General features: G+C 43.4%; 1 protein-coding gene across 1 annotated transcript in view; it reads left to right on the plus strand.

Annotated features, from left to right (window-relative positions):
• Window positions 1–493: 493 nt before the first annotated feature.
• The window catches only part of LOC308302066 (ATP-binding cassette sub-family C member 5), a 55,783-nt gene continuing 32,735 nt past the window's right edge, over window positions 494–23,541 (plus strand). The window contains exons 1-11 of the mRNA XM_080746248.1: window positions 494–623; window positions 2,796–2,999; window positions 4,063–4,218; window positions 11,231–11,378; window positions 12,185–12,418; window positions 12,740–12,913; window positions 15,767–15,914; window positions 18,990–19,138; window positions 19,954–20,061; window positions 20,965–21,336; window positions 23,278–23,349. Coding sequence (XP_080602374.1) covers window positions 2,824–2,999; window positions 4,063–4,218; window positions 11,231–11,378; window positions 12,185–12,418; window positions 12,740–12,913; window positions 15,767–15,914; window positions 18,990–19,138; window positions 19,954–20,061; window positions 20,965–21,336; window positions 23,278–23,349 — 1,737 coding nt within the window. The 5' untranslated portion in view covers window positions 494–623; window positions 2,796–2,823. The remainder of the gene's footprint in view (window positions 624–2,795; window positions 3,000–4,062; window positions 4,219–11,230; window positions 11,379–12,184; window positions 12,419–12,739; window positions 12,914–15,766; window positions 15,915–18,989; window positions 19,139–19,953; window positions 20,062–20,964; window positions 21,337–23,277; window positions 23,350–23,541) is intronic.

Raw genomic sequence — 23,541 nt, forward strand, 5'->3', positions numbered from 1 at the left:
GCCATCGTGTACGTACGCCATCTTGAAAATGAGTTATTTTTTTATTAGCCTACATTTTCAGTATGTTATTTAGCATACCCAATAGTAACAGAATCCATTTAAAAATCTCTTCTATCAATTATTTGGGGTTTCAAACACGTAGGCCTACTCACCTATCTGATATGGGATTCATTCATTGCAAACAGACCATGGATGACCCCGACTTGTTTGCAATGTTTTTTGAAAACCCTAATATACCCATACCTAAAACTTGTGTTTAGTCTAAGTTTTTTACCAATACCTCTCCAGCTAATAGCAGACCTGGGTGGGTTGCTTATTTCTCTCACACGATCTGGCAACACATGTGTGCTATAGGTGAGTTTTCCACCAACTTAAAGCCAGAGGACACACGCACTGGAGACACGTGAGAGAGAGCGAGAGAGAGACAGAGAGAGAGAGAGAGAGAGAGAGAGAGGGTTGTGTTCACTCACTGTGCTCATAAGTGGAAAAGAAACGGGTGTCAATGACAGAAAGTTGTCGGGGTGATGTGTTTCACTCTGACTGAGCCAGTATTATTATCTCTGACTCTCCCAAATAGAAGTTGAGCCCGGTGACAACTCCAGCAGAGCAGCGCCGATCTGCATGTAAGTGACATTTGAATAAGTAAACACTGTAGTGGTGTGGTTTTATGGTAATAATTATGATATTACCGGTTACTCTTTTACAATGTGTACTAACTGCGCCGCTTTTATGATGTTTTAGGCTACATGTCGAAGAGACACAGAGGAAGAGGAAAATAATGTTTCTGGAGCTTTTCTTGATGGCTTGCACTAATATCTATTATGTCAAAGTGGACACATGTTTAAAGTTACAGTATGGAGAGACACTGAGGTGATGAGACCATATTTTGTCAACATGTTGTGAGTGATGACTCATTAAATTGATGACCCATAATAAACACTTAGCTTTGATACTTTTGGAAATATTAAATAGTACCATATGTAGCCTACTAAATGATCAATGATGTTATACATTGTTTTATTTACATCCGTAGTCATTATTGTTTTTTCCTATTTTATTATACTTTTCATATATATATATATATATATATATATATATATATTCGACATAGTTGACAGACAAGGTCAGAATGCAGGGTAAACAAACACTTTCACTTTGTTTTATCTTTTGAATTGATCCAATCCTAGTTAAGTGTGCATAAGTGAAAATTATTAACTTGGCCTGCTCCAGTTCAGCTCTCACAGCTTTTGTTCAGTTATCTTTTAGATTGTAACTATGTCGTATGCAAACCATCACCTACACTGTCTCTATGTACACTCCATTACCAAGCCTGAACTTGACCTGCAGACACTACCTTTCTTTCAGTCACTGGTCAGGGGCTGGTCACGTCAATCACCTCAGGTTATTATTTCCCTAAATCAAAATTTCCTCTGAATACATCTGTCTTATATTCACTCTGAACCTCAGTTATAGGCCTGTCTTAAGCAGAAAAGCGGAGGAGGTTTGCATGCCCGGCCTGAAATATATGCTGTAAATATGAAGTTGTGTTTAGAATGCTTGTGTATATTGATAGTCTGTGCTTGCTGAACAAGGGGACTTTAGCTAGTGTTTGCAAAACGTTCACAAGCAAGCATGCCAGACTTCACATGACAAGGTAGTGACTGAGGCATGCTGGCTTGTGGTAGACATTATTGGCAAAAGTCAACAATAGGCCTATAAGAGTGTGTAAAAACAAAATCTAAATATTGCCACAGATGAGGCCAAGTCTTTGCCACAGACACATTTGTCGGTGTATAGACACATTGTTGATGACCTCTGATTTAGTGTTAGGAAAAAATAAATAATTCTAACTATTGATGCAGGAAGCACACAAGCCCAGCAACAATAACAGCTTCATTAAAGTTTTCAAGTTTACAAGAAGGACAGTGGTGAAAGTGATCAAACGGTAATGGAGCAGCAAAGACAAAACAGGAACTATACACTGTAAACACCACATTGTAATATAATCAATGCTTGTTTCATTATGACACTCTCTGCAGAGCATGTGATGTGTGGCAAATGTTTTTATTCTTCTCTCCCAGAGGCCAATTTCCATTGGGTTTTCTGGACTGCACTTTTTTCTCCTTGTCAGAGGTCACATTCCTAGGCCCTTTCACCACTTTCAACCTGGCATCCCTATATTAGGCATGCCGTTATTATAGGTTATTTTAAACAATGTAAAAACATTTTTTGTAGCTTGTAGATCAGTTATCTTTGCTACTCCCCATTCATCGTACGATGAAGCCAACGGTCCCACCCCCCCTGGACTGTTCCACTCCCCCAGAAGTGATCAGTGACAATGCGAGGACGCGGCATGCGGCGGCGACTCGAATGTCAACCCGCTCTAAAAAAGCTTCCAAACTGTTGTGAGGCCACAGACACGCCGTCTTAAAATAGATAAGCACTTAGAGTCGTGTGTGCGATAGAGAGGGGGCCGCGACCTCTGAGCACAGTTACTTTTCAGATCTCCCTGGGCTCAGAGGGTGATTCAGCACAAACAAATGCAAGTGTTTGCTTAATGGAGGAAGACAAAAGGGGCATATTGACTTCACATTCAGATAGGGTCTTATATATATAATTTTTTTACACTCAAGATTTCACTGTGCAGGGAGTTAATGGGACAGTTGACACAATTTGTTCCTAATTACCATTAGTAACAAACTGTGGTATACTTTGCAATCCTCTGCAACACTGTGTTTTTGTGCGTGTGTGCATGTATGCATGTGTGCGTGCGTGTGTGTTTTTTTTGGTGACAGATTGGCGTAACTTTTACAAAGGGCAGTCATGCACCCTGATGCTCTGGAAGCAGCTGGTCGGGTGGAGGGCCTGCCCTTGTCCTCGCCACAAACCCTGCCTTACCCAGAGGAAGAAGATGGAGACACGGTGGGCAAAGGAGCAAAGAGGAGAGGGCGCTACCGGCATAGCCTGCAGCTACTGAAGCCCTTCAGAATAACCCACAAGTAAGGCTGGGGGGCAATTAATCCAAAAAGATATCAAAACCATTGTTTAGAACCAATAACCGACTGTGGTGCTCAGTGGCAGACAGACAGACAGATGGGCAAGCAGACAGCCAGAGAAAAACACAACTAGATAGACACGCATGCACCAAAGACGGCAGGTCTGTTTATTTGCATTTAAAGCCAATGGCCTGACTGCTACTGTATTTTGCAGTAGAAGGCACATATTATGTTTAACTTTCACCAGTAAAAACCAGAGGAGACATGCATTGAAGACTGGGTGAGAGAGACCCCTGTCCTGTGTAGGGGAAAGGGGCTGTTTTGTTCATAAGTGGAAAAGTGTAGTGACAAAACAAATTCATACTGTAAGAAGTGAGGTGACAACTCGAGCAGAGCACTCTTTGAATGTAAGCAAACATAGCTTAAGTTATGGTAATGATGATGATGTGGCGGTTACTGCTGCGTCTCCTGTTCTACAAGATGTACCGGTACTACTTAAAAAAAAAAAATCAGTGCAAACAATCCGACATAATAATACATAACACTTTCACGTACTGGTACTACTACCGCGCGCATTCACTCACAAGCATGTTGAAGAGACGCAGACTGACACAGATGGAGAGGACTCTCAGACAGACAGGCGGACAAATGGACAAGCAGACAGCCAGAGAAAAACACAGGGACAGCAAACGGACACACACACAGCAAAGATGCCAGGTCTATTTTGTTGTTTTTAAAGCCAATGTCCTGGCTGCTACTGTAGCACAAGGCCAGGATAAGGGAATGGAACTTATCGCCCTGACCTGTGTTTGAGCAGCCTGATAAACTCACCCCTGAACTTCTTTTCGCTGCTCCCTCAGATTTCTATGAAGCGGGTGCAAATGGCTGTTCAAACATTGACATTGCGGGCTTGATTCGTCTTCCATCGACCTAGCCGAGTGGAGACTCGCACTTCTCTCTCAGGGGCCTGCGTGTCCCACCTGTCCTAACATAGCACATCTGTGTGTCTCGTCTGCAGGTTTAGGCGACTCACGCTGTTTTTCCTGTAACTCTTTTCTCATTCCAGGCACCAGCACCCAGTTGATAATGCCGGCCTATTCTCCTTCATGACCCTGCACTGGCTCACCCCGCTGGCAGTGAAGTCCTACCGGGCGTCCAGTCTGTCTATGGACGATGTCTGGGGGCTGTCCTGCCACGAAGCCTCCGAAACCAACTGCCAAAGGTGAGGTCACTCATGGCGGCAACTGTTAAAACCACATGAGCCCTATTTTATACTTCGGCGAACGGCGAATGTCAAGTTAGAATAGCCAATCTACAGGCTTGCACCGGAGCACATGGTGACGCGTTGGGACCGTGTAGATCAGCTATTTTGCAAATGTGTGTGTTTTTCTTTACAACAATCCAGTATGTCCAAACTAGGGATGCCAGGTTCAGGTTTAAAGTATTTAACCTCCAAGGGAAAATGCCCTCCATGAATCCCCAGGCAAATAAACCCGGTGGTACTTATGGTTGGAGGCAAAGTTGCTATAAGTTCAGCACTCATCTAGTCGATAAGCAATAAGTTCAGCACTCATCTAGTCAATAATCTTAACACGTGACATGGTTCACTGGGGTTGTTTTTCGTCCATAATCAAACACAGAGTAACCTACTTCCCCTACCCTACATGTGAGCCACTCAGACCTGGTGATAACGCTGCTCAGACATAGAAAACAGGTGTCTGGCCAAGGCTGAACGGATGATATTTGGGGCACTAGTCAGTGTGGGAATTTGATATGCTTAGAGTGGGAGTCTCTCGGTGTGTGTGTGTGTGTGTGTGTGTGTGTGTGTGTGTGTGTGTGTGTGTGTGTGTGTGTGTGTGTGTGTGTGTGTGTGTGTGTGTGTGTGTGTGTGTGTGCGCGCGCGCATGCGTGTGTTTGCGTCCACACGCATGTGTGCGTGTATGATATGTGTGTCACTGAAAAGTAACCTCAATACCTCTGGTAGAGGTCATCATGATGAGGTCATCATTGATAACGATGGACAGATAGACTGCAATAAAGTGTGTGTGTATGTGTGTCCACACACATATGTGAGTGTATGATATGTGTGTCACTGAAAAGTAACCTCAATTCTAGAGCCCGACAGATGCCATATATTTTGACCGATGCCGATGTTTGCCGATGGTGAGTGCTAGACCACCGATTGCCGATGTTTAACCGATTTGTAATAATATAAAACCAGTAAGACTCCCTAATCGGGAGATAAGCGACCGTCAGGTCGCAGCGTGATTTTAGGCCAAAATGTGTAGGAGCAGTGTCCAAAAATGAGTTTGAAAAAATCGGCCTGATGGTGGCGCTATATGGGACAGATGCATGTTGATGAGATGAGTGTAGACATACTGTGTACCGATTTGTGTGATCTTAGGACAAAATCTGTAGGAGTAGTGTCCAAAAATGTGTTTTTAAAAATCGGCCTGAAGGTGGCGCTAAATGGGAGAGATCCATGTTGATGACATGAGCGTAGAGCAAGTGTGTACCGATTTGCGTGATTTTAGGGCAAAATTTGTAGGAGCAGTGTCCAAAAATGTGTTTGAAAAAATCGGCCTGATGGTGGCGCTATATGGGACAGATCCATGTTGATGACATGAGTGTAGACATACTGTGTAGCGATTTGCGTGATTTTAGGGCAAAATCTGTAGGAGTAGTGTCCAAAAATGTGTTTGAAAAAATCGGCCTGATGGTGGCGCTATATGGGACAGATCCATGTTGATGACATGAGTGTAGACATACTGTGTAGCGATTTGCGTGATTTTAGGGCAAAATCTGTAGGAGTAGTGTCCAAAAATGTGTTTTAAAAAATCTGCCTGAAGGTAGCGCTAAATGGGACAGGTCCATGTTGATGAGATGAGTTTAGACATACTGTGTACCGATTTGCGTGATTTTAGGGCAAAAATTGTAGGAGCAGTGTCCAAAAATGTGTTTTGCAAGAATGGGCCTCATGGTGGCGCTAGAAGAGGGCCATGTGAGAATTGATGGGTGGAGGTTGTGGTTTGGCAGGCAAGGAGTGTGTGTGGAAGATTTCACATGGATAGGGGCAACGATGGCGGAGATATGAGCAGGGCAAAAGTGTGACGTGACAGACAGACTGACGGACGGACTGATTGACTGACAGACAGCCGGTGGAGGTTTTGATAGTAAATGGGACCTGACGGTCGCAATCTATCTAATAAAGCACCAAACAACTCACTCACTCACTCACTCACTCACACACTCACGCTCTAACGCTCTAACGCTCACGCTTATCTACGTTTATCTATTCACTCGCTTCAGCAACTGATCCCAAAGTTAGCATTATACCAACGCTGACGAAGCCCGAATTTCATTTCTCCCAAATTAAAGCTGTTTATTCGCGTTTTCTTAGTCTGTTGTCAGGGTTACGGTCCGTTCCTCCAGGCCATGGGATCTGTAGCCCCACACACACACCCCTCTCTCTGTGGAGCAAGCGCATACATTATGCCTTACATTATGATGCTCCCACATATGCTCCCACATATTCTCACGCACGCACCAGTTACAGTAACTTTCCCCACAACCCACACTCTGCACATATTTTGGAGCACATATCTTCGAACGGGTAAGGTCTAGTAATAATAAATAGCCTAAATTTCAAAAACGTATTACCTTCAAAACACTTTTTTCCTTTTTTACCTATGGTCCGGGGACCACCAGTGCTCCTTTTCGGGGTTTCCAGGTGGTCCCCAGCAAAATGATGGAGATTTGGTAACCAAATGGACCCTTTATAAGATCTTTAACTCATGAGTGTAAAATGAAACCCAATGGATCCTTAAGGGCAACGGCAATATATTCTTACATTTTGGGTCTGAGTGGCTAAATGTCATCAAATGGTGGTCTATATTACCTAAAAACGACCGATATATCGGTATGACCAATATATTGGTAGGGCTCTCTACTCAATACCTCTGGTAGATGAGGTCATCATTGATAAAGATGGACTGATGGACTGCGATAAATTGTGTGTGTGAGTGTGTGTGTGCGTGCGTGCGTGTGTGTGTGTGTGTGTGTGTGACGTGTCTGTGTCTGCTTGTCTGTGTGTGCTGAATATCTCACCCTGTGATGATGTTGTGTGATTATCCTCCTCCATTCTTAGCTAATAGGGAATTTAAGGAGCCCGTTTCTACAAGCGCAACACAAGGCGGATTGGCGGAACTACGGCTGCTATGACGTAATCGCCATAGCAGTCAAAATCGTTAAGCAAACAGCCGTCGGCGACGGGGTCCCAACCCTTTTACTGAACTCTTTGGTTCCCGTGGCGACACATGGAAAGGGAACCGTTGTAGAGACTTCCAAAGCTTAAATTGCCTAATGTTATCCAAATACCTATTCTGTATGCTCTGTTGCCTACTCATACCATACCTGTGTCTTTGCTTTATCCTAACTGTTCTGCTGCTATGGCAACTGAATCTCTCTTGGGATCAACACAGGTCTATCTCTCGGTCTATTTTATTTTTTGGTGGCGCACAGTCACACGGGTGCGTGTGTGCGTGCGTGTGTGTGTGTGTGTTTGTGTGTGTGCGTGAACGTGTGATCGCACGCACGCGCGCACACACACACACACACACACACACACACACACACACACACACACACACACACACACACACACACACATATGTGTGTGCGTGCATTTCAGCTGATTGTTGAACATCTTGTCTTTATTTCCCAGCACAGTGGAGGTGTGGCAGGACTGGAGAGGCGGAGCTCCTAAGAATAGCAGGGATTAAAGCTTTAGAGTGAGAGTTAGTGTAGGACTGCTGGGTGGTTATGTCATTAGAGCTGCTCTTACCTGGCTGGGACAGTCTGTGACCGGGACATTCTCAGTCACACTCATTGACCATGCACCGGTGTGAGGCCACATCAGGACAATTATACTTAACAGCTTTGTGCCTTGCCCTCCCTGCCAGTCTACCACCACCACCATGCAGAAACACCATAACCAATACCCCTCGTGGAAAAGGACGTATTCGAAAGAATATCAATGGAATGTTAGAATCAGAGAGGTGCTTGGAGAGGGTTTCCTGTGTTTCCGGTGCCTTTTAACATTACTCACGTGCTGCAAATTATCCAGGCCCCATGACTCCACAGCCCGCGGGAAGGAGAGGCCCCGCGTTGGGGTGGGGGGAACGCTGCTCTTGTACTCGGTGGTGGTGACTGAGTTGTGAATGATGCTCTGTTTCAACATCTCTGGCGAGAGGCCATGATGATACGTGGGACCCACGGGGAGAGAGAGAGAGAGAGAGAGAGAGGGGAAGGGGGAAAGAACATTGAGGCACAGACCTGTCAGAGTGGCATGGGCGAGCGATGGATGGTATGCACCAACACTGCTGAGTAGCTGTGTGGCGGCGGGAGTGGGGAGGAGGTTTTTGTGTTTACATAGCAGGGGACAGTTATGCAACCCGATGCATAAGTAAAATGGGCAGATGGGGGAGGGGTAGGGGGGGACGGTGGTGGTGCTTTTGAAAATCCTCCTGGGAGAGTTGACACTTGAGAGTGCACAGTGAGGTGCGAGGTAAGAATGCGATGTACCTACCCAGGCTATAGCATTCCCTTGAAAACACACCGCTTCGAGTCCAACTCTCAAAAGGAATGCTGTTGTGAGGACAGCTCAAGCCGTGTTTGACAGTGAAGCGTTTCTCTTCTGGCCCTTATACTGTACACACACGTCAGACATCACGCGCGCACACAGACATACGCACTGAGATTGTTTGTGCAGCTTTTGCCCACACACCCTTGATTGTATCTCTGGTTCTATCCGCGTTTGTGTCCTGTGTGTGCTCTCTGTATAAACACTGGTTCTGACAAACCTGGTTGTTAAAATAGCTTCATAAATACAAGATTTAACAACTTGAAACCTAGCTTCCCTTTTCCAGTTCCCTAACAGTTTGCGAAACTGGCAGAGCTTGTAAATCGGCTGTTCTCAGCGAAGATATTTAGGGTAGTGTGACACCAGGAGGGGGCCTAGCCTAGTATAGAGCCCCCAGGGACTCTGGTCAACTTAGTATAGCGTTGTTGTCGGGCTGAAACCTCTTATCTGTATATTTTAACATTTGATATTTTTTCGTAAATGAATGCCCTACTATGCCCCTTGATCATACTACAGCATCACACAAAGTATCAAAAGTAGCAGATCTACAAGCTTGAAACAAGCAAGTTTTTGCTACTTTTGCTATTTTTGAATCCTGAAAAGTATCAGTTTTGGACATATCAGTTTTCCACCTGACAGAGATGATAGGTTTAAGTGGTTAACTTGTTTGGACTTGAACATCAGAGTCTCTGAAAGAAAAAAAAGAAAAAACAGTCACATTGCCGTTAGCTTCACCATGGATATTTTGCAGTGTCATTTCCTGTGATTCAAGCTGTGCACTCAGACTTTGGGAAAGTATAACTGAATACATTTACTTAAGTACTATACTTAAGTAGGCTACACCTTTGTAGAGGTACTTTTACTTGAATTCAGTAGTTCCATTTTATGACACTACTCCCCTACATCTCAGAGGCAAATAATGTGCTTTTTACCTCACTACAATTATTTGAAAACTTTAGTTAAGTATTATACAAAACCCTAGATACTTCAGCTATTTGAAAATAGACGATCTAGATTATAAACTGAAAGATTTGGCACATTTGGAAATGTCTTAAAAATGTGTGAATAAGAACATTTTGATCTTCTTCTTCCACCACTGACTGCATGGGGGTGCAGTTGATCGTGACTTCTCAGATCAAGTGCTGTTTGAATTCAAGTAATAATTATAAGGCTATGGGAGAATCTAGTTGGTTTAAAGTTCTTGCTGTCTCTGATAGTGTTTTAATAGATCCATTATGGTGTAAATTAGTTTCTGCAGTTGCTCTACGGAGTCATTACCAATGATGCATTTGGCAAAAAGATATTTTACCCTCTTTATGGGGGCATTATACAGTTTTAAAAGACTACAATAACATCTTTAGCATGATTGATAGTGTAATTATGTGATGTATCATTCATCAAAAATGAAAGAAGCTTAACTGTTGTTCTCCCTTATGTAGAACTATTTACAACCACGTGGCTTTGTATAATAGGCATAAGCTAATTATGTATTATGTATGTTGCAATAGTGTGCTTTTTAATTTTCTTAGTTCAGTCCTGCTTTCAGCTAGACTTACAGACTGTAAATCTGATTAGACCGTCCTCACGGATCTATTGGGTTACATTAACTAACCCTAATTTAAAGGAAGGCAATAGTTCAGAACCTGCTGGTTTCACTTATGATAATTTTGCCCTTTGCAAATGCAAATTTCTCCATACAGTTAATTGGTACCCTGGCAGCAGGTTGCATAGAATTAATGTCTGAAAGAGAGTAGAATAAAGTTTGACCGACTGTTAACTCTCAATCTCTCATCATTCATTATAATTAAGTGTTTAAATGCTGCTGTTAATAATGAATAGCTCATGAAGCTTTTAGTCGTTCTTGGGGTTCAACCAAAGATTTCCCTTTAGCTTTACAGTTACAGTAATGCTGCATGATATGTATGCTGGCTGCATCTGAATTCAGAAAGTCAGGGATAAAAATGGATTAGGATTAATTGAGGAATTATTGTATGTTGCCTATTATGTATCATGCACTTGACTATAGCTGTGCGTATAGCCCACCTTTGTTGCCTTAGAATGCCATAGAGTTCCTGATTGATTTAACCACTTAAAACCTATTCACGTCAGTTGCCTCGGGTGCCCCAGGGGTCTATACTTGGTCCCTTTTCCCCCCTCTAGTCTACACTGAGTGCCGCGCTAAGAGCTTGTAGATCTTCTATTTTTGAGAAATCGTAAATCAAACATTTGTAACTCAAATCTTTGCCTCTGGGGGGTCCCTGATACATCATATTTTTAGATGGGGGTCGGCTGCCAAATACATATCATTTGAGGGGTCCTTGACATGAAAAAGTTTGAGAACGTCTGACATAGAAACATATGTTTTTTTTTATAGGATTTAGAAGACGTGTTGAATCGGCCTCGGGTCTTAATGAGTTAAAAGGAAGCAATGTCCTCTCCACACATGGAGCGTCCATAATGTGTTTGTGTATGCTTAAGTTTCATTTGTGTGTGCATGTCCATATGTCCATGGAAACTATTAGCACAAATCAAGACTCTTGATTCTGATGCTAAAAGGCTCGTCTTCTCTTCTCCTCTCTCATCCCGGGGCCAGGCTGGAGTCTCTGTGGCACGACGAGCTAAAAAGACGAGGGCGAGAGGGGGCGTCCCTGACCAGAGTCTTCCTGAGGTTCTGCCAAACCCGCATGCTGGTGGCCATTTTCTCCCTCCTCCTCACCATGGTGGCAGGCTTCGTGGGGCCCGTGAGTACCGTCCAAATCCTCCTCTCTTTTATTTCTCTTTCTGCTGATTCGGCTAATGCGCCTTTTCAGCGTGGACTGGCTGGCTCAGACTCTGAGTCCCAAGTCCAAGTGTGATTTCTGAAAATCGCTTTATCCCATTTCACGCTGGTCTGGAAATTGAAATGAAAACACAGCGTAGCATATTCTCCCTCCTAAATTGCCCTCGCGCCACCTCAGACAGCCGAGAAAATGAAAAGAGCTTGAATGTGCCAATATGGAGGCTATTTCTTTAATCAAATTTAAGTTGAGGGGTAACTATGTTTGGAGTTCTCCTGCCGGAGTATTATTGAGTTAGTCCCATTGTTCCTCACACCCCTGGCTGTTTATTTTGATGTGTGAGTGCTGCGCAGTATGTGCGAGCAGCTTCCCAGATCTAATAGTATTAACTGGATTTAGCTTGTTACACAACGACTTGGTTAATTCAGCAGGTATGCTGACTGACTGTGCAGAATGGTATAGATTGCTCCGTAATCTATAGATTTTAATCTTCTTGTTTGTGATTGTCCCTGACTGTGTTGTTTTGAAATCCTACTGTACATTTTACACTGGCCAGCATTTAGTGCTTTTGGTCTTTTCGGCCCTAACCTCACCTCAGTCTATTCAGATGACATCAAATATGCCTCATCATTTCCTTGTCAGCGCCAGCTTCTCCTTCGACTCATGTTTTTTTCCACCCTACTTTCCCCTATTCTCCCTGCACTTTGTCCTCTCCTACTTTCCTTACCTTTTCACCGTCCTGCTTCCTTGCACCTCTTCCCCCCATGCAGGCCCTCCTGATACGGGCCCTGTTGGAGTACTGTCAGAGCTCGGAGAGCTGGCTCCCGTACGGCCTGTCCCTGGTGGCGGGGATCTTCCTCATGGAGCTGATACGCTCCTGGTCGCTGGCCCTCATGTGGGCCGTCAACTACCGCACGGCGGCGCGCCTCCGCGGGGCGGCGCTCACCTTTGCCTTCCAGAAGATCCTCCGTCTGCGCAGCACCAAGGACGTCAGTGCCGGAGAGGTAGGCAGAGTTGCATCGCCATGCTGGCTTGTGGTGGACATTTTTGTCAAAATAAGTGAATAATAATAATAATACCAGAAACATAAAGAGATAGCCCTGAATGACCATAACACATACAAAACAGAAAAAAAACACAAAACCATGGCACCCCATCTTTAAAATATCCTCTGAGTATATACTTCCTTTTAATAGCAGTCTTTACTTTGACCAAGGTTAATGTGGTTAAGAGGAGGCCATTTCCCCCTGGTTCATAGCAGATGTTTGGTACATATGTTGAGTAAATGGTATGCGTCGCTGACACCTGTGTGTCTCTCCACCTAGCTGATCAACATCTGCTCCAGTGACGGCCAGCGGCTGTACGAGGCCGTGTCGGTGGGCTGCCTTCTGGCCGGGGGTCCGCTGGTGGTGGTGCTGGGCGTGTCCTACACGGCATACTTCCTGGGACCCACCGCCCTCGTGGGCTCCGCCATCTTTATCATCTTCTACCCGACCATGGTGAGCACTCAGGCGCTGGTGGAAAGTAACTAAGTACATTTATTACCCGGCCTGTTTGGATTCTTGATTCTGATTGGTCGAGCGCTGAAATCAGAGGTCTGATATCCCACGATAACAGACCGCTCCGCTCTATAACAGACCGCTGCCTAATCAACGGCTCAGAGCAGCTGCTGCATTCAGGCTGCACTGCGTGAATTTAGTGCTGTATGCATGTTGCATACAGCACTAAAAACGTTTAGTTGTAAATGTCGCTGTGTGTTTGTCTACATGGTAGACAAACACACAGCGACATTTACAACTAAACGTTGCTCTCAAGAATGTTTTTTAAAATATTTTAAGCGAGAAATAGACGACGTAGTATCAGAAAATGGATTCTATCTAATCAGCACTTCCTTGTTTTCCAAGGCGACCGTGACGCCCCAGCGCGACACTTGTGGAACACTTCCAGCCGTCTGTAAACAAGGAAATACTTTGTTTTGTTTTTAGTTTTGAGTCGAATTATTAATTTTATTTAGTAGCCGGGTAACGAGCGGGATAATGAATGGCATCCCTTCGATTTGATAACTTATCAAGCCGTCGGTCTGTTATCTAGCGTCATTCACCGCGGAGCCATTCATTATCCCTTACTTATTTACTCGAGTGCTGTTACTTACTAAGTACAATTTTGAGACATTTTCTTTTTTACTGAGAGTGACACCTGCACACAACCAAGCATACGATCTCTTCTCCACTAGTCCCACCCTAACATTTTAGTCTAGTTTTTATTTGTTGATGAAATTGTCAGTACATTTAGTCATAGTTTGTGTCATATCATAGCTTAGTTCAGGGGTCTTCAACAGGGGTCCTGGACCCATAGGGGGTCCTCAGACTTACTACAGCGGGCCCTCCAAATCTTTGAGTGATAGAAACCTTTTTCTTCTACTTTTTTATATTAACCACTTGAACCCTATAGCATCACAACTTGAACCCTAGCTCACAACATCTCACGCTGCGAGGCGTTATGAGCTTGTAGATCGGCTATTTTCGGCAAATAGCTTTGTGTAGAGGGGAAAAAGAGCAGAGTACAAGAGTGAAAGGTCAAGTTTCTTTCTGATTGTGCTGTCAAAAAATGAAACTATTTGGAATTTATTAATAGGTTGTGGTCCCTGCTTCATCTCTCTCTCAACTAAGGGGTCCTTGGACTGAAAACGTTGAAGACCCTTGGCTTAGTTTTTATTCAGTTTTTGTCAGTGAAAAAAGGTACTGTAGTGTCAGTGAAAAAAGGTACTGTAGTCGACGGATATTTTTGAGCGGTGGTCACAACGCTCCTATACGTGGCCGTGTGTGTGGGTATGTCTGTCTGTCTGCGTCCGTGTCTGTCTGTCTGTCTGTCTGTCTGTATGTAGCCTACAGTACCTTTTTTGACCACACATGTTAAGGGAGGGGCGCTGTTGTTCAGGCCAGACCAGACACACACACACACACACACACACACACACACACCCACACACACACACACACACACACACACACACACACACACACACACACACACACACACACACACACACACACACACACACACACACACACACGGATGGATGGATGATGGATGGATACCAGTGGCGGCCTGAGTGACATGCATTTTATTATTAATATTTTGTTTAATATTGTTTTAATATTTTTTATTATATATATATATACAGGTATATATATATATTTGTTTTGCTGTTGCGCAGCCTCCACGACCACCGCTCAGTTCACACGGGTGTGATTTTTTCGTCAAAGTTTTAGTCCCAGAAATGAACACTGCTCGCTACCCACACTGCGACAGGCAGGCAGAGCGTGTTTCATGTAACATTACATTACAGCACAAACAAACTGCCCCATTTATCGTCAATTACCAGAGAAACCTATATAGAAATGAGTTCATGCCCTTTGTATTCTTACTTATAAGAAAGGTAGAATGTTGATCAAAACAGTTTTGCTTGCTTCAGCCTTCAACCACTTTTGCCTTTGACAACAAATCCTTGTACTAGTCACCCTGAAGGCATTGTTGCCGCAATGCGTTTGTGTATTCAAAAAAATAATAACCTTGCCCTGCAGGCATTAGCCAGACTATTAATTGAGTGCCTTGGTCTCATCCCTCTTTTGCAAATCAATTTTGTCACCCCGTTGTACCAAAAAGCACCTTGCTGTGGACTTTTACTCCAGCCTAACAGATCGCTATTTCCTCTTTCTACAAAACTTCATATTATTTTGAACCGTCTGAAAAGAAAACATAATCTGAGTTTTAGAGGCAATCAATCTCGGCTCCTTTTTAAATGGCGCTCAGAATCAGCCAGGGTGTGTGAGAGAGTCAGAGACTTGCTATTGATGAGAAAGGCATCTATCCCTCCAGGTCAGACCAGGCCAGGGACAGATTAGCTCACTGGTTCCCAAACAGTTGGTCGGGGACACATTTTTATGGGTCCCTTCATTTTTGGTTTCCTACATTTTGTTTTAAATTATTATTATTTCAAAACATTTACAAAAAACATTACCAAAAAAAGCAAATATTTTCTGTAATTTTTCAAGTTATTAGTAAATAAAAGAAAAATCGAAGAAATTCCATAAATTAGAAAACCAAATGAATGTTTAAGAAGTAGTGAAAATAACCGATCTACAAGCGATGCGTTGTGAGCTCGTAGATCTGCTGTTTTCACTAGTTTGGGTCCCGGGCAAACGACTAATCTCTCTTTTGGGTCGTGAGTTAAAAGGTTTGGAAACCACTGGATTTAGCTGATCTCACTGCGTCTGCTCTCGTTTCCCCACCAGACACTTTCATTCCTTTTTGTGTCATCGTTCTTGTTTCTCCTTTCCCCGTCTGGACAGATGCTGGCGTCGCGGCTGACGGCGTACTTCCGCAAGAAGTGCGTGACGGTGACCGACCGGCGGGTGAGGCTGATGAACGAGATCCTGGGCTGCATAAAGTTCATCAAGATGTACTGCTGGGAGGACGCCTTCGCTCACAACATTCACAGTGAGTCTGGCTACTTTGCTGCGCCGCTGCCAAGGCCTGTGATTCAGCAATAACGTGACACACAGTGACACCACGCTCGCTTCCTGTTTGTGGTGCGGCCTTGGCTCCGGGAACCCCTGCAGTCACGCCCAGTGGTGTAAAGTAACTTCAGTGCATTTACGCAAGCTCACAATGCGTCACGATTAGGGATGGGACGATATGAACATTTCATATCACGATTATTGTGACCAAATAAATCGGGATTTACGATAAAAAATCCATTATCCTGGGGCGGAACATTTGCCAACAAATAGCAGATGTGTGAGCTTGTAGATCGGCTATTTTTTTGGCAAAGACATTTGATAGAGTGAAAAAAAAAACTGTATCAAGTACGTATATTATAAGTACCTTTTACCAATTATAGAGGGTTTAAGTGGTACCGGCACTCAGCAAAGTAAAAGGCAGCTCAGCAAATAAAAGGTGAATTGATCCCAGTGCATGATGGAGGACGATATCACAATATACTAAATCTCCACGATACGATTATCGTGAGTGTTTTTTATCACGATAAACGATAATATCGCTTATCGTCCCATCCCTAGTCATGATGCGACACACTGTGAGCTTGTAGATCTGCTATTTTCAAAGGATTTCTTTATACATTTGAAAACTTCAAACTGCATAATGAGTAAGTTGTACTTTTGGCACTTTAAGCACATTTTGATGCCAATACGTTTGTACTTTTACTCAAGTAAATTTTGAATTCAGGTCTTCTACTTGTAACAGAGTATTTCTATATTGCAGTATTAATACTTTTACCCAAGTAAAAAATGTGAGAACCTTTTTCCACCACTGGACTTATTAGTGTTTTTATTCATTTCTACATTGACTGCCTCCCCTGACTTGAGGGTCTGCTTAATTTGGACCTCCTGTCATTGTAGCAATTTAGTTCTACAATCATCAATTTATCACATGAAATTAGACTTATCCCCAGAGTGAACCAACAATTGCACCCCTGACCTTAAATCCTTTTTCATTATCTCTCACTGGCTAAGCCTTCCCGTATATATAGAATCATTTTCCACTTTTTAAACATAACTTGAAATTGGCCAGGTGGGGCTCATTACACCACAGTTCTGTGATTACCAATTATTATGATAATTAATTGATCGTTCATCTTATGGTCCAGCAACAGTGCCTCCTTTCAATTACTTTTAGTGACTCACATAGATGACAATATTATACCCCTGCTGATTGATTGGGCTGTACGACTTCTGTGCGCTGGCATCCAAGCAGTAATGCACGTTGTTCAAAGGCAGCCTTATATTGTTAGGAAGGAGTCACATAGTTCAAGCACATTTCTGCCTTGGGGTGGATAAAACGATGCATTGATTGTTTGGTCCAGTGATTTGGACCCAGTGAACTGGGGGAACAGTACAGCCAGCAGCACAATGTATTTCTGGGACTTGGACTACACTAGCTTGTGAAATGGGACATTCTGCATAATGAGTACTTTTGGTACTTTAAGTACATTTTAATACCAATACTTTTGTACTTTTGCTCAAGTCAATTTTGAATTCCAGACTTTTACGGTCACACCACACAATTATTCTACATATTAGGGCGGATTCTGCCAATGCATTTAAATGGTAATAGAGTTGTTTTTTTTTGGTGTTTTTTTTTTGTTTTTTTTGGGCAGAAATCCACAAATGGCAGCAAACCGCTCCATTCCCATTGAAACGCATTGGCAGTATCCACCCTTATAGGTAGAATAATTGTACCCTAACAGAGTAATTATACAGTACATTGCAGTATTGATCATTTTACTCTATTAAGAAATTTGAGGACTTTTTCTACCACTGTCCCCTTCACACCATGTATGGGGCCTTCCCTTCCCTTCCCTTCCCGGGAACCACTTTGCTGCTATTTCTGTCCACTGTGTGTTTGTTGACGGTGGTTCTAATGCTGTTGCTGCTTGAGGAAAAGTGTGGAATGCTTACAGAGCCACTTAAAGCTGTATTGAGCAACAGTCTTGAAAATCACAAGGCTTGAACACCACACATAAACCCAGGCCGGATTTTGGGGTCCAGTACCGATTTCGGAGAGTCCTAAAAACACCCAATTAATTAACAATGTTTTGACCAACATTGTGAGGTACTTTGACCTCAAGATGACTAAAATAGGACTAAAACTAAATTTGATTTTATTCAAAAGACTATGACTAAACTAAATCAAAATTTGCTGTCAAAATTAACATTAGTTTCTAATGGCGAGAAGTGAATCCGATATGTGTGAGGAGTGTGGTGTCATAGAGGATGTGGAACATGGGAAAAAGAGCACACTAAGTACAGAGTGATTGGTCAAGTATTGACGGTTCATGAATCCAAAATACACTGATTATACACCGATGCACTGATGATTGTGCTGTCAAACGATGAAACTATATGGAATCTATGATAAGGTTGTGGGGGTCCCTGCTTCATCTCTCTCTTGACTAAGGGGTTGAAGACCCCTGTTTTATACTAGCGAGACCATGCAGTGTAGAAGGGATATTAGGGTATGGTGACAAAAGAATAGAATGCTCTAGGCCTAGGGCTTTATTTGTTTTTCTTAAAGACACAGGGGCCATGCTCATTAATTAGTTGCAGTTGAAGTGTCCAAGGTGCCAAAAAAAGGAAATAGGAAGAAGCGTAATGCTTATCGAGCCCTACCCCTGAGAGAAGATATAGGTTAAACTACATTGTTTTATTGTATATATAATGTTTTCCCTTCATTTGTGTTTGAAGTGAACTTGAATCGAACCTAAAGAACTACGCCAGTACATTATTTATACACTCTGGGACAGTAGGCTGCGGTATACACCTAGATCTGTTGGTTGTTACCCGCCAGTAAAACTCAAAGAACAAGGCGGCCTGAGGCTGATTTTAAAAACATCTTCTAAATCCTAACCAAAGTTTTCAGAAAATCTTAAATGGGTTCAACAAAAAGAGGCAAAACCTGAGTGTGCGACTCCCTGATTCTTTTCCGTGCAAATCACGCTTTCCCATTCTCTCCTGTCTTTCTGTCCTTGTCTGTTCCTGTCTGTGTCTCCTCCAGAGGTGCGCTCAGAGGAGAAGGGTATACTGGAGAAGGCCGGTGTGGTCCAGAGCCTCACAGTGGGCGTGGCTCCGGTCGTGGTGGTGATAGCCAGTGTGTGCACCTTCACCTTACACATGGCCCTGGGCTATGACCTCACTGCGGCTCAGGTATTCATTTGTGAATACTGCATATCGTCGTTGTTGGGTGGAAACCTTGTATATCCAAAACCGTTTTGTATTTATCATTTTAAAAATGATTTTAAACTAGGCGAGGCGTTGTGTGCTTGTAGATCGGCTGTTTTCATTACTTTTGTGTAACTTTTATGGTGAAGCAGGGCTTTACTTTGCGAAAAAAACGTACAAATTTGAAACTTGGAGACTGAGGGAAGTTCTGCCCAACAGTGACGATATGAAGCCATTTCATGGAACTATAAGTCAGCATGTCACCTCACCTGTATGTCTCTCAACCCCTGTTGTAGACACCTGTCTTACACTAGAGACATGCATACTGTAGCATTCAATCATGGCACCCATCACACAAAAAAAGTGTTGAAGACAAGTAAGCAAGAAAAAAAGGACTACATAGTTTGTTTAATATGTCATTAACCGCTTGAATCCTCGCATCCTTATTCTGGGAGGAAAATCAGCCGAAAGTCTAATGTCTTTGACGCGTTGTGGGCTTGTACATTGGCTATTCTCGGCGAAGAGGTTTGATGTACAGGGAACAAAAGACCAAGTACCGAGTTCATGTTTACAAAGTATTGAGGGTTTAAGTGGTTATATGTCTGAAAGCACACGTTTAACATGAATCCAATAAGTAGCGGGGGTCCCTTTTTCATCTCTCTCTGAGCTAAGGGGTCCTTGGCCGGAACAACTTTGAAGACCCCTGCTATAGGGTTTAATTAGTTAATCTGGCTTTCTCTCACATTTACTGTAGCCTATATCCTGTGTTGTATTATTCATGTTTTCTGACTCCATCGCAGGCCTTCACCGTGGTCGCAGTTTTCAACTCCATGACCTTTGCACTCAAGATCACACCTCTGGCGGTCAGATCGCTGTCCGAAGGTGCAGTGGCGGCCAAGCGATTTCAGGTACGATGTGCAGATGAGTGCTGATACGGTCATTTCCTGGGTGTATAGCTGACATTTTCGGTACTACACGGTAAAGGTCGCATGTTAGTGCGGGGACGTTTTGCCGAGTCAGCCACAGCCAAGTCAGCAAGCCTCTCTGCCAAGGTCGAAGCAGAGCACTCTGTGCATACCGCTTGGCTCTGCGCGCGCGCGTGTGTGTACACGCTTCTCCTATGCATAACGTTGCTGTCAAGTAAACCTTGTATCTCCAATTCTCCATATTTCAACTTGACATGTTTTTTTGGGGGGGTAAATTACCCCAAAAGTAGCTAAGATAGCTACATGTGTTGTGGTCTGAGTAGATCTACTGTTTTAGCTTTTTTCTGAAATATGTCAAGTCATAGTTTTTTCCAAAGTAACAGCTTTGGACATACAAGGTTTGCATCGACAGCAACTCAATGTATAATAATGGTAATCCATTTTGCCTCTCTCAAGCGGTGGAAAAAGTAGTAACTTTTTTTTTACTCAAGTGAAAGTATCAAAACTTCAATGTAGAAATACTCTGTTACAAGTAAAAGTCCGGAATTCAAGTATTGGTATCCAAATGTAGTAAGTACCAATAGTAGAAATACTCATTATGCAGAATCATAAAAATAGAAGATCTACTAGTGTGAGCTTGTAGATCGGCTATTTTCAAATGGACTAAATGTATACATGGCTGAAGCGGTTAATGTATGTTTTGTAATGATCAAAATAGAAAAAGTAACTAGTAACTAAAGTTTTAAAATAATTGTACTGGAGTAAAAGTACAATATTTGCCTCTGAGATGAAGTGGATTAGAAGTAAAATACTTAAAACTGGAAATACTCCACTAAATTAAAAAAATATATACCTCAAAACTAAGTACAGTGCCTGTCCCCGCAGAGGCTCTTCATGATGGACGACCGCGAGGTCGTCGCGGCCAAGACGGAGGACCCCGGCAACGCGCTGGAGTTTCGGGACGCCACGCTGGCGTGGGAGAAGTCCCGCCCTCCGCCGGCGCCCGCCAAAGCCAACCCGCCGCCCAAGAAGAAGAAGACGGGCGGGGGCATGAGGCGGGTGCTGCGCCGGGAGAAGCTCAGCCTGTACATCACCACGGAGGAGGGCGGCAAGGGTGGCGGCGGCGAGGCGCCCCCCGGCCAGAGCCTGCTCACCAACATGGAGCAGGAGAGTCCACAGAGCACCATCTCCTCCACGCAGAGCATGCGGCCGCCGCTGCACAAGACCCTGCACCGCATCGACCTGCGCGTCAAGAGGGTAATTGTCCGCATAGGTTTTTATGGCATGCATCAGGGGTTCTCAACCATTTCAGGCCGCGACCCCCAAAATAACCATATTTTAACTGGGGATAATAATAATACAAATTATTATTATTATAATTATTTTTGATTTTCTGCTCTCTATTGTTTTGGTGATTTTGATTTCAGTGGGTGGGGCATGCGTACAAGTGGCTTAACTCTTTCTGCGCTTACCCTGAGCTGCTAGTAGCGACGTGGGTGGTTCTGGCTCCTCCACCGCTTCCCAACGAGCCATTCTACTTGTCCCGATGATTTATTCCATTGAAAATGGTTTAGAAAAAAGTTTAGAGCCCCCCAAAAAAACGCTGTTTCAGCAAGACGTATTAAGGATTACAAGAACCGACATTTTTCGGTTCCTTTAGTAAAATGGATTAAATAATCGGAGGCATCAACGGAAGCCCCGGTCGAATTTTCCATCCAAGCACAAGGCCGCGATTCTGTTTACACGGCCCGTAATGGGAAAAAAAGGCCGCGCCACGCCGCCCACTCCAATAGAAAAACACATCTTTACAGCGGATTTTCTCCGGATTGTGTTCCGAGGCCAGCAGAAAAGTTTTTTTGGCGGCTGAATAACTTTAGATCGGTCTTCTAAAAAATTACATAGCCGATTGCTAACTGAAAGCTAACTTCCTCCGGCTCGCTAGCATAGCACTCATTCGAGTGAAAAGCCAAGCCAGTTCAGGCTGGCGACCCGGATGTGATAGTGAATGCCTACGGGAGAATGGCTGGCACTCTAGCGGCACCTAGCGGCGCCCGGCAGTTATTGAGTTAATAAGTATTTTTAGACACAATAAGCCGGGCAATTTCTTTATTACTATTTATAGTAACACTTGTAGCCCCCATAAATCACATCTGCCCATGACAGATTGCGATGCATCTTGGGAATGGGCTTATTGTCTCTAAAAATACATTTAGCCACTTGTACGCATGCCCCCACCCACTAAAATCAAAATTAAAATTAAAATTGCTAAAACGATAGAAAGCAGTAAATGAAAAACATTTTAACACTCATCTTTATTTTTTTCTCTAATTACAATATAAAATATGAACCCTAGTTGTAAAAAAAGACAAAGTTGTCCTTTAAGTTACGGTTGTCCTGGCCAAGCGACCAATGTGTGTCTCATTGTATATCTTCAGAGCAAGACGTGCATGCGTGCAAGACGCATGTCTTGCGTCTTGGGTAGCCAAATACTACCATCGTACCGGCATTAGAGTTGGTCCCTCAGTGCTGTCCCTCAGTGCTGCACCGTGGCTGCTCACTGCTCCTTAGGGTTTGTTAAAGGACACATATCTCCAAAGGGGGCAATAAAGTCAAATCGAATTAATCTAATCTAATGAGATCGCTAAACACATCAGTCTACATTTCCCAAAAGCAAATGTATGTGTATTTAATTAAGTCTGACCAGAATCCGGGATAAAACACGTCCCCACTGGTAATAAAAACAAATGACCCGAGGGCAGAGCCCCCCCCCCCCCCTACTGTGTTGTCTAGAACTGGAGGATTGATTTTGGGCTTTGGCTTGCAAAGTACACTGTGATGATGTCGTCACGGTGTACTTTGCAAGCCAAACCCCAAAATCAATCCTATATTTCCACATAACAACTCAGAGGTATATTAATGACATACCCGGTAGTTCAATGTTGAAAATGGGTGGTTCTCCCCCTAAAGTATTTCCAATTTTCAATGCTTTTACTTACTCCAATACATCCTCAGAGGCAACTGTTGTATTTTTTCCCCACTACAATTATATGTAATCTCATGATTCCAAGTGATAAGTAATATTATTACTTTTTTTTTTAAGGAGTGATATGTAATAAGTAACATATTACTCTCGACTCTCCTGAGTAATATTGCCCATCACTGCTTATGAATGGATCCCTTGGGGTTTCCTTTGCACAGGGAACGCTGGTTGGAATCTGTGGAAGTGTGGGAAGTGGAAAGAGCTCGCTTCTCTCTGCCCTGCTGGGACAGGTGAGATATCATGCACTCAATTTATACGTCTGTTGCTCTGAATGAATTTTTGAAAATGAAATGAAATGAAACTGAATGAATCTGGACAGCCGAAAGCCGACAACAAAGCATACATAGGGCATCATTCTGCTGCAGTCCATCATTTCTCCTTCTGCCTCTCGGGGAACCTTGGTTGAGAAAGAACCTGAAAAA

The sequence above is a fragment of the Nannobrachium achirus genome (genome assembly GCF_963921795.1).
Source record: "Nannobrachium achirus genome assembly, chromosome: 17".
Classification (NCBI taxonomy): domain Eukaryota; kingdom Metazoa; phylum Chordata; class Actinopteri; order Myctophiformes; family Myctophidae; genus Nannobrachium; species Nannobrachium achirus.